Consider the following 14,439-nt stretch of genomic DNA (forward strand, 5'->3'; position numbering starts at 1 on the left):
AATTCAATTTTCCGTCTCCTCATCCTACTCACTCCCAATTTATGGCTGAATATGTCATTTTCTGAATCTCCCTTCACAGTTCTTCAGTTTGGATTCACAACCATCTTTGTGGCAGCTTTCCCACTTGCGCCACTCCTGGCCTTGCTTAACAATATTATTGAAATTCGGCTTGATGCATATAAATTTGTCACACAGTGGAGACGGCCATTAGCCTCAAGAGCTAAAGATATAGGTAAGATGTGTATTGTCGTTCATATGAACTTTTTGGGAGTTATCAACATTGTTAAGGTTCTCATACAGCAGATGTGACACTAGATTTTCTTCCCTAACTTTAATGTAGAAGACTTTAACCATAGAATATTCTTATGCTTCTTGCATCTTATTTCAAGCTCAAAATCTGAATAGTGCATCCTAATAAGGCTGAATACCCCAACATACAGCAAGACAAGACAAAATTCTCATAGACTGGAGGAGTATTAGCATACCATATTTCTGTCAAATTTGGAGAATGCCAGATTGGCAGTGGTGGATAGTAGGACTGTACCTAGCTGCATAGATCCAGCAATATATGCACCATATATATTCAATACTTTTTCAAAATTATGCTTACATGAGTATTTCTTTTCAAATCTTGGCTTTTTAAAGGACCAACAAATTAGATATTCAAGTTCACATATAATACTAAGCAAATTATAGATAAAGGCTCCCAGGTTTGTTTAGCTATTGTCAATGGGAAAAAGAGCCAAGCAGACATGAATGAACAGGGTGAACCACCATCATACACTACTTGCTTGTTACAGAATGTTCTTTTTATCTGTGTCTTACCATGAGCCTAAGAACTATTTATCTTCCATTTTTATGCTTATTCATCAATATTTGAAAGTCATATATCCCAGCATTAGTTATAAAAACAGCTCGATAAAATGTCTACAGTGAGAATTAACATTTTGTCTGATTTGTGATGTCCAGCCTTTATGGTGTCTGTATGGTGGTCATTTTCCCCCAATAAGCAGTTACAAAGACTCTTTTCACTGATGGATAGAGGACATAGTTGCCCACTAGAAATCATTATAGATGAGCACTCTAAACCATTGGTTGAAAAACATGGCCCTCTGAGGTTGCCAGCTGATTGAAATTCCGTTACTTGGATATGATCATACCTTTAAAGCTTTTGAAAAGCCAGATAATTAAACTCTCTCAAGGGGAAGTCATCAATCTATGCAACTAAGCTGTTTAATATCAGTGCTATCTAACTTTTATGAAAATCAACAACAACTTCATAGTGGCTTAATGCAATTTATTTTTGTAGCAGCTAAACAAGACATGTTGGGAAAGTGTGAGGGCAAGAGGAGAAGGGGACGACAGCGGATGAGATGGTTGGACAGTGCCATCAAAGCTACCAACATGAATTTGACCCAACTCCAGGAGGCAGTGGAAGACAGGGGGGCCTGGCATGCTCTGGTCCATGGGGTCACGAAGAGTCGGACATGACTAAATGACTAAACAACAACAAAACAAGACAATATCATACACTTGAAATAGACTTAAGGATAGAGTGATGCTTATTAAGAGTATGGAAAACAGATGACACATTGAAAATTAATACACACATACACACAGAGAGGAATAACAGGGAGTGATCTATTTATGGAAAGTGCGCTTCCCTTTCTTTGTTATGTGAACTTGAGGCCTTCGAGTATATGTCCACTAGTGATCCAGATTTCTTTGTGGTGGCATGTAATCGGCTGTAAATAAAAAAGATTAAAACTTAACAGTGTTAGTTACTGATAAGAATGCATGCTCACAATTACTTGATAGAAATATCAATTATTACCACTTTTGCTTACCGTATATTGTTCCCTGTGTGTTTGGAATGTAATGTGTTAAAGAGAAAACAGAAAGTTCCTTTGCCAAAAAGTAGTTCCTGCTCTGCTCAGTTGGTCATAATTATTGGTATTGGACTATATATGTGAGAAACACATTAATTGAAGTAGTGATCACTTCTTTGCATGTTTATACTTGAACTACTTCTTATGTTATTGTCTCTAGAATTAACACAGCATTTTCTTCAATGCACAGGAATCTGGTATGGAATTCTAGAAGGCATAGGAATACTTTCTGTCATCACAAATGCATTTGTGATCGCTGTAACCTCTGATTTCATTCCCCGGCTTGTTTATGCTTACAAATATGGACCATGTGCAGGTCAAGGGGAGGCTGGACAAAAGTAAGTTTTCATTTTGGAAACATGGTACATGCTCATCCAGGTCTCGAAAGCAGACTTTAGTCTCGGTGCATTGCCAGCAGCTGATGGTACCCATTGTGGTTGGTGGGGCAGAAATCAGTGCACAGGAGGACAGAGATAGGAGTGGCAGGCAGGGATGTATGTATAGATGGTTGCACAAACACACAAATAAGCAAGCAGGCACGCAGGCATTCACATGTACAGCTGGAAAGATCCCAGCTGCCTGCCTCTAGTAAGGAGGCAGGCAGGTTTTCATGGTTGAGAGGTAACCTAAGGCTGAAGGTTGCATTTGCCCTCATCAACAAGCCTTTGCTTTCTGTTTTCTCTACCCCCCCCCCTTCTTATCAACATGGAGATCGGGAGGAATTTGAAATTGCATTGGGTCAGGGGGTTTTGTCTGTTCTGTGGGTGCTGGCTTGTTTTTTACATGGGAATAAGTTTCATATCACTGAAAATGAACTGTGTCTATATAGACCCCATGACCAAAGTTTGTTAGAATGTAGCTCACTGATTTTGTTGTTAACCTGCATGTCTCAGAAAAATACTTTAGAATGAAGCGAACCTGGATGTTGCTAGTCAGTATTATTCCTCAGTGGCTACCATCTTGATGTAATTCATCGTAAATGTTGAAGTCAATGTTTGCTTACACACAGAAGCATTCACCATAACAAATTGTTGTGCCTGAAACCCATGTTTTTTCATGAGAAACTGAGACATGGTGCAATAGGAAAGCCTGCTGAAGTGGCTAGATGTTGTGGGCTAGCTATTACCTATTCCTGCTTTAAACCTTTTTATAAATTTTTAAAAGCCAGCAAATATGTACATATGTAATTAATGCTATTCGACATACACCAGTTCTATAGGTTATGGGATTCTGTCCATTTTGTTATTAAGGCATAGCTAAACTAACAGACCCATTTTGCAAACAAGGTTACCCCTTTTCAATGACTACCTGGGAGAACTAGAAAAGAGCAAAACTGTTTGTTTTTATCCTTAACATTTTCAGGCAACCATATATTTCCAACCTGACATAGGCCCTTTCCCAACAATTATTTGCTGAAGAAAGAAAAATGGTGTTTCACCAGATCCATTTAAAAGTAATGGTAGTAATCTCACTCCATAGGTGGGATAGCCCTAGGAGAGACCTCCTCAAAGCCTTAGTCAATTGTTGCATTTGCTTCAATATTATTTGTTAATTGCATTGCTATTCATTATGTCAGTGATACAAATTGGCTAAAATCCTATTAGTGTTTGCATATAGTTTGTGTAACGTGCTGTGGCTAATGTGGCAGATATTTCTACCCTCCATTTGTCTTCCATACTGTGGTCATTGTTCTGTGTTGATTTTTCTTTTGCCACTTTTTCTAGTTCTTGCAATTCCAGTTCTGAAAACACTGTACTCCGGATGATAAACCTTCTCTGGTCCATTCATTGTTGTTCAGTTATGTCACTACTTGGGTGTTTCCTTTTCCAAACTTCCATCATTCTTTTTTGAAAACCACGGGCTGTTGGGTTTGCCTTGTAGTAACATTTCATAATTTTTCAATTTTTGGTGAGAGGCCAAGTTTTGCATTTACGTTGTTCCAGTAGCTTTGCAGCAGCCTGTCCTGGTTTCTCAACAGGGTCTGCTGAGCCCTGTAAACCATTTGTCACCAGATGCCCAGGCCTATAGCATCTGACGTGGTCCTTGTTGATCCAAGTGATGACCGATCCAATATAGATTGATGGTTGGTGGACACAGTCTGGCTTCCCAGCTTAGACCTGTCTGGCTTGAGACTCTTCAGTGTAGCTCTCAACCTCACTGAAGCACGCAAGCCCCTCCGCCTCATCAAGGCCTGTGCCCATGGAGGGAATTGTTGTTGTTGTACAGTGGCCAGAGTTTATTGAACTGTCTGTTAAGTGATATGATACCAGTCACATGAAAGCCACTACCAGCATCAGAAGACTTATTTGGAAGAAAAGTGGCACCAGTGCAAAGAGCAAGAGTTAAATGTTAGATGTCTTCATAAATGCACCTTCAATTCAACCCTAGTTGGTTTAATAATTTTAAACTACATTTTACTATTCAAGGAAAATGCCCTAACATGAACAGTGGTTTGAATCAAGAATTAGTTCAAGTTATGCGGATTGCAGTAGAACAACTCTAAGTGTGACTAAGCTTGTATCCCACCTAGCATGTACTGTATCTTATTAAAATTATGGAAAGGAGGGTAATTTGTCACAGCCCTGTGGTGTATATAGTTTTTGAAAGACTGTATATTTAGTATCTCTCTATAACTAGCCATTTTGTAAAGATATATATTCGCTCATAGACTGTGGAATATCTTCTTAAACCGTTGTATGTCTGTAGGATGCAAAAGAAGTCTTTTAAATGATTGTCATTCTCTGAGGTTATGAAAAGAAAATTGAAATAACTGAAGTAATATTAACCTTTCCGAATGCTCCCAGAAAACAGAGCGTAAATCTCAGCAAGAAATGTTAAGATAATTAGAACACTGCTATTAACTCTGGCCTTCCAAGTTGTATGCACAAAGGATCAATCTCGGCAGCTGACAGATAGTTCTTCATCATGGTCTTTGTGCATCACACATAGGAGTTTTGTCCTGCACACGCACAGCAACCTTGGAGATTCCTAGAGTTAAAGCAAAAGGAAAAGCACTTCCAGTGGGAGCTCCACATGGCAGCATGCTGGTATAAATAGCCAGAGGTCTTGCCAGTTTCTTTCCATCCTCTGCTTTGTTCTTACCTTGGAGATCTCTAGAGACAAAGATTCCTATGGTTATGCCTTGGCTAATCCTACTTGGATCATTCCTCTGATTCTCCCTCCTCTCAGCTAGTTGACATCTGCTTCCCCAGTTTAACATGGCTTGCAGTCAACTTTGCCTTCACACCTCACGGCAGCAAAGGCCTCCTTCAAGAAATGCACCAAGTGCAGAAGCAAAATCCTGCACACTGGTGGCTGTATTTCAGGATGTGGATGGTCATGAGTTTTTGTCAAGACATGTGAATTAAGCCTAAAATAAAAATGCTGTGTTTTCTGATAGGGGAAATTCTTGTTTCCTAGGTGTATGATTGGCTATGTTAATGCAAGTTTATCAATATTTCTGGTGTCTGATTTTGAACATCGCTCAGAACCATCTTCAAATGGAAGTGAGTTCTCTGGGTCACCACTGAAATACTGCAGGTAAAACAATATATGTAAATACACCACAATATGGATCATAATGTAGATCAAATACACCACAATGTAGAGTGGCCCAGTGGGCCAGATAGGCGGGGTATAAATCAAACAAACAAATAACCATTTGCTACCACCACCACTAATATTACAATGAAGACACTGTCTTTTTGAAACAGTAAATTACCTCACAATACATGAACAATAGATTTAAAAGTCCATCCCTAGATAATCCCAAAATGTTTGTTTAAATGAGAAAAGTCTTGACAGCTAATCTGAATTGACCATTAAGGAGAATTGGCTAAAAGGCTGAGCCACAAAATGAGACACTCTGAATTCGAGTCTTTCCTCTGTAAGTAAATCTCTGTCAACCTCTCTTCAACGAATAAAGCAAACAGTGGCTTGAATGAGAGAACAATTCAATGGAAAGTCAAAAGATTCTGGGGCCCAAATCCTGCTGCATAACATACGCAAAATCATAGGTTTCAGTTCTTGCAGATATAGGAAGGACCCCTCCTGTGATTTTTGAGGCTAGTTTTGTCTTTGTGCATGTCCCTGAGAATCACTGAAGGGGGGAAATTTATTCACCAGCAAGGAACTGACCAAAATTTATGACTTTATTCACATTATGCGAGAAGATTTCGGCCTATAAGTTATTATGTGGATTTAAGTGGCTGCGTAGTTCAGTTCTTGAAAAATACAAGATAATTTGTATGACTTGCAGTAGTTTAATGAATTTCATTTGACTTATGGTGACCCTTTTCAGGGTTTTCTAAGTAGAGAAATAATGTACAGTCATTTACCATTCTGTTCTTCTAAGAGCACCCTAGGACTTGCAGTTTGCCCAAGGCTACACAAGCTGGCGCTGCCTGCAGGAGGCTGGATAACCTAGTAGTTTAAATATCTGCTTGTGGAGCCAGAGGTTGGGAGTTTAATTCCACACTCTGCCTCCTGACAGGAGTCAGCCAGCATGGCCATGGCCCAGCTGCACAGTCCCAAGGTGCTCCCAGAAGAGAATGGTAAACCACTTTTGAATATTGACTACCTAGAAAACTCTGGAAAGGGTCACCATATGTCAGAATCAACTTGACAGCCTGCAGTTATTATATTCCCTACATGCATCCAGCTCCTTTCATATAAGTTACTCATTGTCAGATGTGCTGTAGTGTGCTTGCTTCCTTTCTTTATCCTTCTGGAATCCTATTGCTGATACATACTTCTATAAACACACTGTAATGGCATGCACAAAGATTTCTTGTTTGTTTTTTAGATACAGAGACTACCGTGAACCTCCTCATTCTCCAGTGCCCTATGGATACACATTACAGTTCTGGCATGTCTTAGCAGCACGGTTGGCTTTCATTATTGTTTTTGAGGTAAGATTCAAGGCTGAAATGAAAATATGTAGAATTATTTTGTTCCAGAATGTTACATTGGTTTGCATTCAGTTTGTTTTTAAAGTATCACAAAAAAATAAAGATCACTTGTTTCTGATTGTCTCAGTTACGTTGTAAACCACCCAGACAGACCTCTGGCTAGATGGTATATAGATAAAATAAAATAATTCTGTTCAGAAGATCCCAGTAAAGCAGGAGATTTGTGGTGCATACCATGGTGTCAGTAACAATCTTAGGGTTAAATCAAAATCTGAAATTTCAGAGATGTGGAATTTTACATGCCCTACCCTTATTATCACAGAAAAAGGAAATAAAATATGTTAAATTCATCTTTTCTCTTTCCTAGTATGATGTTCAGCTAGGAATTGTTATGGGCTAATGCAGAAAGCTCTTCAAATATTCATCCCAAAAGATTGTAAAGAATTAATAACTTCTCATATAGCTCTTGATCATGGATTTAATACAATATTATAATTGCATTTCACCAAATTGTTGGTATGACTATGTTCCTGTTTATTACAGTTTTGAATGAATTGATACTTTATTTAACACAACCAAATACAGGTTGTAGGCAAAATATAAATAAACTAAAACACAAGTTACAAAACTTATATATAGAATAAAATGAACATATGAATACACAAAAAAGAAATGCACAGAAACAGAATCTAAGACTCAAAGCAAGCTACACAGCTTTCACAACAAATATGGCCATATTAACCATTACAGATTCACTTATACTGGGAACAAAGTATTTGATCTTACCGATATCCTTAAGGGAAGTAGGGCCCACTAATAGTTTCGCAGCATACTTTTTCCTAAATGTTTCATCTAATTTACAATATAATATGTAATGTACAGTATTCTCTCCCTATGGTCTATCACAAATGAATAAACACTGATCTCAGGATTTTCTTAAATCTTCTTTCCAGAAAATTGATTGGGGTCCTGTTGGTTGCGCTACAGATCTCTGGTGACATCATTAGCCATGGCAATGCTGCTGCCATTTTGTCAAATTCCACAGAATTGTTGATTAAAATAATTTAACTGCTTTTATATTTCCTTTTTCATTAAACAGAAACATTCAAAAAGCTTACTGAATTAGATAATGAAAAGATAAGTGCTGCTTTAACAAGTGGGATGACTTGGCTAGTGAAAATGTAAACAAAAGGCAGCTAAACCCTTGTTCCAAGAACTTCAGAAAGATAAGCAAGATTAAAAGCTTTCCGGTTCTCTCTCCCACTACACTCTTGGGATCTGTAGAGATCCTCTTCATTGCAGGAAGCCTTTGGAGCTGCAGAAAGGTGTAAAGAATGATTTAAAGCCAGAAAGTATTTTTTAAAAGTCTTTTAACAAAAAAAATATAAAATTGCCTTTACTTCCTGTTTTTCACACAAGTAAGCTGTGAGTGTTCCTAATGGAAGATCCAATATAATATGACACACACCCTTCTCCATTGATTCACCAGTTGTTAAGGTGGAGAGAATATTTGAGCTGGAAAGAGCCTATAAGGCCATTCAATCCAACCTCCTGCTAAGTTAATATAGGTTGACCATTAATAAGTACATCAAACATGCTCAGCAGATGTTTGAGGTAAAAATCAGTTTATAAAAGAAAAATCAAAATATGTGCAGAGACACAACCGCAATGATCCTGGTTTTGTTACTTGAAAATGTAAAATACATCTGAGTACTCACTGTGCTGCTGCAATTGCCATTTTATTCATGACTTTCAAAAACTTTTTTACAGCACCTCGTGTTTTGCATAAAACACCTGATTTCCTATTTAATCCCAGACCTTCCCAAAGATCTAAGGGATCGTATGAGAAGGGAAAAATACCTGATTCAGGAAATGATGTATGAAGCAGAACTGGAGCGCCTCCAAAAAGAACGGAAGGAGCGGAAGAAAAATGGAAAATCTTACCACAATGAGTGGCCATAATTAAAATGGGTGAGCCTTCCTAAAATATACGTTGGGAGAGTGCTGTCGAGCAGCAGAATGAATGGGGAGCAGCTGCACCCTCTGGCTGTTATGCTGGGCAGGCAGACCAGAGTGAAAACCTTCCTTTTCTTGTATGCTTGCACCACAATATATTTCCTGAACCTCCCTCTCTACCCCTGCTGGCCAATACCAGACTGGTAGGAGAACCCCATTCCCCGCTGGTCAATCAGGGCTGGTAGAGGAGCCTCTGGCAGCTGCCCCTCCTTGCTCCACCAGACTGTGTGGCTCCCACCATGCCCGTCCCAGCACCCCAAGCCCAGGTAAGCCCTTCTCAGTAGCAACTAGGGTCACCCAGGTGAGTCTGGGCTCCCATTATTTGTTAGGGCCTTTGCATACGAGACTTTTATTATGCAACCATTTTATCTCATTCATTGAAACTTATCACTTTCTAGATATCATCTTCAACTGATATCCCTCTGATGTTTCCCCACCACTTTTTCTTATCTGATAATTAGTGGTAGAAAAAGCAGAACAGCTACACAGTGCCTTTTCATTAAAAGCATTAAACATTCACTAATTATTAGTACTGTAAATGTTTTCAAGGTTTCTGTGATACTGGTAGAAATCCTATTGACATAACTATACCCGATGAAGACTCATCAGCAGAAGCAATTTTCAGTAGTTAAAAAGTTTGTATTTAGTCTTGCAGCTTTTTCAAATTCTAAATACATGACTGGCTACATGAGTGACTTTTAGATGGAGTGTTATGCATTGCTGCTGTTACTGCATCCTTAGTACTACTTGTGTTTACCATCTGAGAATGGTATTTGGTCCTTCTTAGTATTTGCACACCTATTATTTTAGCTTTAGACATTGTCTTTTAAAGATTTATTTATTTATTTATTTATTTATTCGATTCGATTTCGATTTCGATACCTTTATTGGCATATGAACAGACAGGAGCAAAACGTAGATACAAACCAAACAATAATCAAGAGAAAAGTAAAGTGAGAAATACACTCAAAACAGCAAGTAATATTATAGGTTATGGGTTAAAATAGAAATTTCCAATAGATATCCTGCAACGGCAGATGTAATCAAAGGACAATTTATTCACCAGCAAGGAACTGACCAAAATTTATGACTTTATTCACATTATGCGAGAAGATTTCGGCCTATAAGTTATTATGTGGATTTAAGTGGCTGCGTAGTTCAGCAGTTCTTGAAAAATACAAGATAATTTGTATGACTTGCAGTAGTTCAATGAATTTCATTTGACTTATGGCGACCCTTTTCAGGGTTTTCTAAGTAGAGAAATAATGTACAGTCATTTACCATTCTGTTCTTCTAAGAGCACCCTAGGACTTGCAGTTTGCCCAAGGCTACCCAAGCTGGCGCTGCCTGCAGGAGGCTGAATAAGCTAGTAGTTTAAATATCTGCTTGTGGAGCCAGAGGTTGGGAGTTCAATTCCACACTCTGCCTCCTTATTTATTTATATCCCGCCTATCTAGTCATTTCGACCACTCTAGGCAGTCCACCGTTGTATACAGTGATGCCTCACAAGACGAATGCCTCGCACAACGAAAAACTCGCAAGCCGAAAGTGTTTTGCGATTTCTTTTGGTGACTTGCAAGACAAATTTTTCTATGGCTGCGCGTCGCAAGATGAATAGGAACACATTAAGTAAGTTTCAATGCATTCCTATGGGAAACCACGCTTCACAAGACAAAATTTTTACAATACGAAACAACTCGCGGAACGAATTATTTTCATCTTGCGAGGCATCACTGTACTCAGTTTTCAGCTTTGGATGTTGTCTTTCAATGATGTAAGCCCCTTTGGGTCCTTTTTAAGAAGAAAGGCAGAGTGAAAAAATATTTTAAACAAACAATCAATCCCTCTCATTACATGGAAGCTATGGGAACAGTGAGATAGAAGAAGGTCCTTGGTGACAAAAATCACGGCTGCTAGATGATATTACTGGCAGAGGAAGATTTTTGGTAATTAAAGAATTCTTCCTTCCATCATATGGCTCCTACATGATGAAATGGATCACATGGGAGTAAAAAAAAGAGAAAGGGCAGAAGTAGGAAATTTTTAATTACTGAAAATTACCCCTGCTGGTTATGTCATTACTCTTTCGCAAGTGTAAACTACATAACAGGATTTCAGCCAATGTATGCTTACATATTTGCTTAGTGAAAAAAAAATCCCTCCAGTTACAAAAAAAAGTAGTCTTGGATGCTGTTATAGGTGCTCATATTCCATTAATTTCATTTGGCTTTTTTGTGCATAATATTGGTATTCTGATGATCCAGGTGAATAAACGGTATACACAATTTTCCTTACTAGGTAATATTTTGTTGTTATTGTTTCTTGTATTTGCAGGTAGCAGACCTATATTCCATTTGATTATTCCACTTTCAGAAGACTACTACCTTCAAGAGAATGAAAAAAGATGCAATCCCAATGCATGCCACAATATGATATAGCAAACAGGGCAGACCATTTCAAGGAATTAACAACTGTGAAGACATGTTGCAATCAACATGATTGCTATTCATACACCATTCTAGACAAAAAAGAAAGAGAGCATGTAACACCAGTTTTTAAAATCAAGAAACTTGTATACCATGGACTATTTTTCAGCCCGTTTGCTACTCTTTTGCATTATGTTCCATGCCACTTTTTCAACTCTTAAAATCGCAAACGCATACAAATCTGGATACTTTAGCAACACTTAAAATATCATATCCTACAAAAATACCATGTACATCAGATACACTATGTATCTGTTTGCCGTTGGATTTTTTTTATTTTTATTTTTGGAGGGGAGATCGCATATATTACACATATGTATAATATATATTATATATATATATATATAGACTGTTTATTTGTAAATAGATAAAAGTTAAAACTATGATGAAGAATGTCAAATTTTCTCTTTAAAAATATCATCAACATAAAGCCATGTTTAGTGCTTCTATAATGTGAAACAATACACTTTAAAATAAATTATGGATGAAATTCTTGCTTTTGTGTCATAGTAGGTTATTTTACAACACAGTAAAAATGTGGGAAGGGACGTGGTGGCGCTATGGGCTAAACCGCAGAAGACTGTGCTGCAGAGTCAGAAGACCAAGCAGTCGTAAGATCGAATCCACATGACGGAGTGAGTGCCTGTCACTTGTCCCAGCTCCCGCCAACCTAGCGGTTCGAAAGCATGCAAATACGAGTAGATTAATAGGGACCACCTCAGTGGGAAGGTAATGGTGTTCCGTGTCTAAGTCGCACTGGCCATGTGACCACAGAAGATTGTCTTTGGACAAAACGCTGGCTCTATGGCTTGGAAACGGGGATGAGCACCGCCCCCTAGAGTCGAACATGACTGGACAAAAATTGTCAAGGGGAACCTTTACCTTTACCTAAAAATGTGGGAATTTACTGCAGGATTGTCTTTTTAAAGCTGATCATCTAACTTAAGACTGAATCACCTTAGGGTCTACTTGCTCCCAAAATAGGCATGCCTGAGATTTAAGTCCAGTTTAGGAAGGCATAACTTCTCTAACATCTTAAAGTATTTGGCAAGTGAGTATGGGTGTGTTAAGTATTTGGCAAGTGAGATACAAGGTTGTTTGTTTTGTTTTGTTGTTTTTGTGGTGCTACTCTGGCAATCTGTTTCTTTACTGCTTCCTTTTTCACTAGAACTAGAAATTTTATTTCAAGGGAAATTTGATGGCAATGCCTACATTGATTGCTGCCTATTTTCCAATGCTTTTTACTAGTAAGTTCTGGCTTTTGTTTTGTTTTTAGGTATTGGTCAAATATTTTGCTATCACTTTTTAGAAACTCTTAGTTACCCTTCCACTTTTATTAATTTATATTAATTGCAATTTATTATTATGCTCTACATTGCTTTGGTTATAGTTAGTACAGTAGTAAAACAAGATCCTATTGCTCTAACTACAGTAAAAGGAATCAATGCAGGCATGGGCAAAATGCAGTCCATAGGTGGCATGTCGCTCCCCAATCCTTCTCTTTCCTTCTTTTCCTTTTCTCTTTTCTGCCCAACCAATGTCTCCAGGGCAAATAAGTGTTTACAAATGAATTAGACTTGAGGAATAAACTTGATGTTCACAGACTGAACTATATTTTATGTAGGGGGGAGTTTTAACTTTTTAAGATTTTTATTCATCAACTACTGATATACTGTGATCTACCATTTCATTTCTTTGCGCAGATTTCATCAAATTAGCCAATACAATTGCCATGTCTTAGCATTAGTAATTGTATTGCAACCTCTCTTGAGTGTTCAAAAACATCTGTAGCATAAAGCGACACAATACTCATATATTTGTCTGCTTAATTTTGTGATTGGTCATTGGCAGGTAAACACTGACTTGATTTGCAAGCCTCATTGTTCAGGCAGGAGCTCTGAGGAAGTATCATTGGACATGGAATGTGCTACCATTTCTAATTATTAACTTAGTACTGGGATAGCTCTTACGTTTGAGAAAATTGAATTCTCTGCCAAGGCTCAAATTAAAGAATAGCAGTTCATCTTTAAAGTGCTGCAACACTTTAAAGGCCTTGGTGCTGGGTCCCATCACCTGTCAAGCACAGGGTGGTGGGTACATGTCAGGGCTTTCTCTGTATCCAGACCCTCAACTACCTTCCAAAGAATGTCAGATTGGCTCTATTCTTCTTGAGAATAACCTTTTCTTTGATGAGAACAGCCTTTGTTCTGATAGCCTTTGCATTTCAAAATTAGGCTTTTAAACGTATTCCTGAACTGTTTTTAAATAATGGACTCAAATACTTTATTGTACATTGCTATGGAATCTCTGAGGGGTTAAAAAGCAATCAATCAATGCTTTCAATAAATGAACATTAAACTTCTAATTCTGATTTAGGTTTTTATTGGATTACATTTTAGTTTATATAAAACTGAAACAAGATCACTATCTCAAGTTTGCTGGCTATCATGGTTACTAAACTGGCTATTGTTGCAAAATTCATTTAGTAAAAATCCCAAAGATTTCCCATTTTTAATTTTTTAAAAAACTTAAACATTGTTACAGTCTGTATAGCATTGCATTTAATTTTATGCAGGAATATGCTGCTCTGTGTCATCCTCTGAAGAAGAGTTCCTTCTATAGCAATAAATTCAAAATGCTACACTATCAGCCTTCTTCAGGAACCACTTGTGGCATGGGACGAATCTTTTCAAGCAGTGCTACCTGTAATTGTAATGGTAATTGTTTGCAAAAATATAAGGAATGAAACGGAAAATACTTATTGACATTTACAAAGACCATTGTTGGATACACAGCAAAGTGCACTTGTCCAGTAACATGGGGTAAAATGGAAAATCCTGCTTCCTTTTTGATCCAGTGAGTAGGAAATATGACTGAGAAAAAGGTTGCATGGATTACATTCCAAATTTGATCTGCAGATGCAAGAGTTTTGTTGTGCAAGCAAAAACACCTCACATTTGGCTTTTGTTGATAATCTCTACCCCTTCTCTTGTTCATGACAAAAGCACCATCAAGTGAGCTGTTATATTACGCATAATGATATCTGAGCCAGGGGACCAATATACTTCATACTTTTCTTTTCTCAGAACTCCTGATATTAAATTCTTAATTTAAAGAAGCTAAAAGTGCTAAAATATT

The 14,439-nt window shown here is 37.8% G+C and overlaps 2 protein-coding genes across 6 annotated transcripts in view; one reads left to right on the forward strand and one right to left on the reverse strand.

The window, feature by feature from the left end:
• Window positions 1-11,796, forward strand: part of ANO4 (anoctamin 4) — a 140,054-nt gene extending 128,258 nt beyond the window's left edge. For all 5 annotated transcript variants that reach the window (XM_073000225.2, XM_073000226.2, XM_073000227.2 and 2 more), the window contains 6 exons: window positions 80-232; window positions 2,080-2,227; window positions 5,310-5,429; window positions 6,694-6,799; window positions 8,570-8,770; window positions 11,150-11,796. In XM_073000225.2, the coding sequence (XP_072856326.2) occupies window positions 80-232; window positions 2,080-2,227; window positions 5,310-5,429; window positions 6,694-6,799; window positions 8,570-8,761 (719 nt within the window). In that variant the 3' untranslated portion in view covers window positions 8,762-8,770; window positions 11,150-11,796. The remainder of the gene's footprint in view (window positions 1-79; window positions 233-2,079; window positions 2,228-5,309; window positions 5,430-6,693; window positions 6,800-8,569; window positions 8,771-11,149) is intronic.
• The window catches only part of LOC110089002 (sodium-coupled monocarboxylate transporter 1), a 53,550-nt gene continuing 42,326 nt past the window's right edge, over window positions 3,216-14,439 (reverse strand). The window contains exon 15 of the mRNA XM_020811714.3: window positions 3,216-14,004. Coding sequence (XP_020667373.3) covers window positions 13,948-14,004 — 57 coding nt within the window. The 3' untranslated portion in view covers window positions 3,216-13,947. The remainder of the gene's footprint in view (window positions 14,005-14,439) is intronic.

Source organism: Pogona vitticeps, chromosome 5 (assembly GCF_051106095.1).
Source record: "Pogona vitticeps strain Pit_001003342236 chromosome 5, PviZW2.1, whole genome shotgun sequence".
NCBI classification, from domain to species: Eukaryota; Metazoa; Chordata; class Lepidosauria; order Squamata; family Agamidae; genus Pogona; species Pogona vitticeps.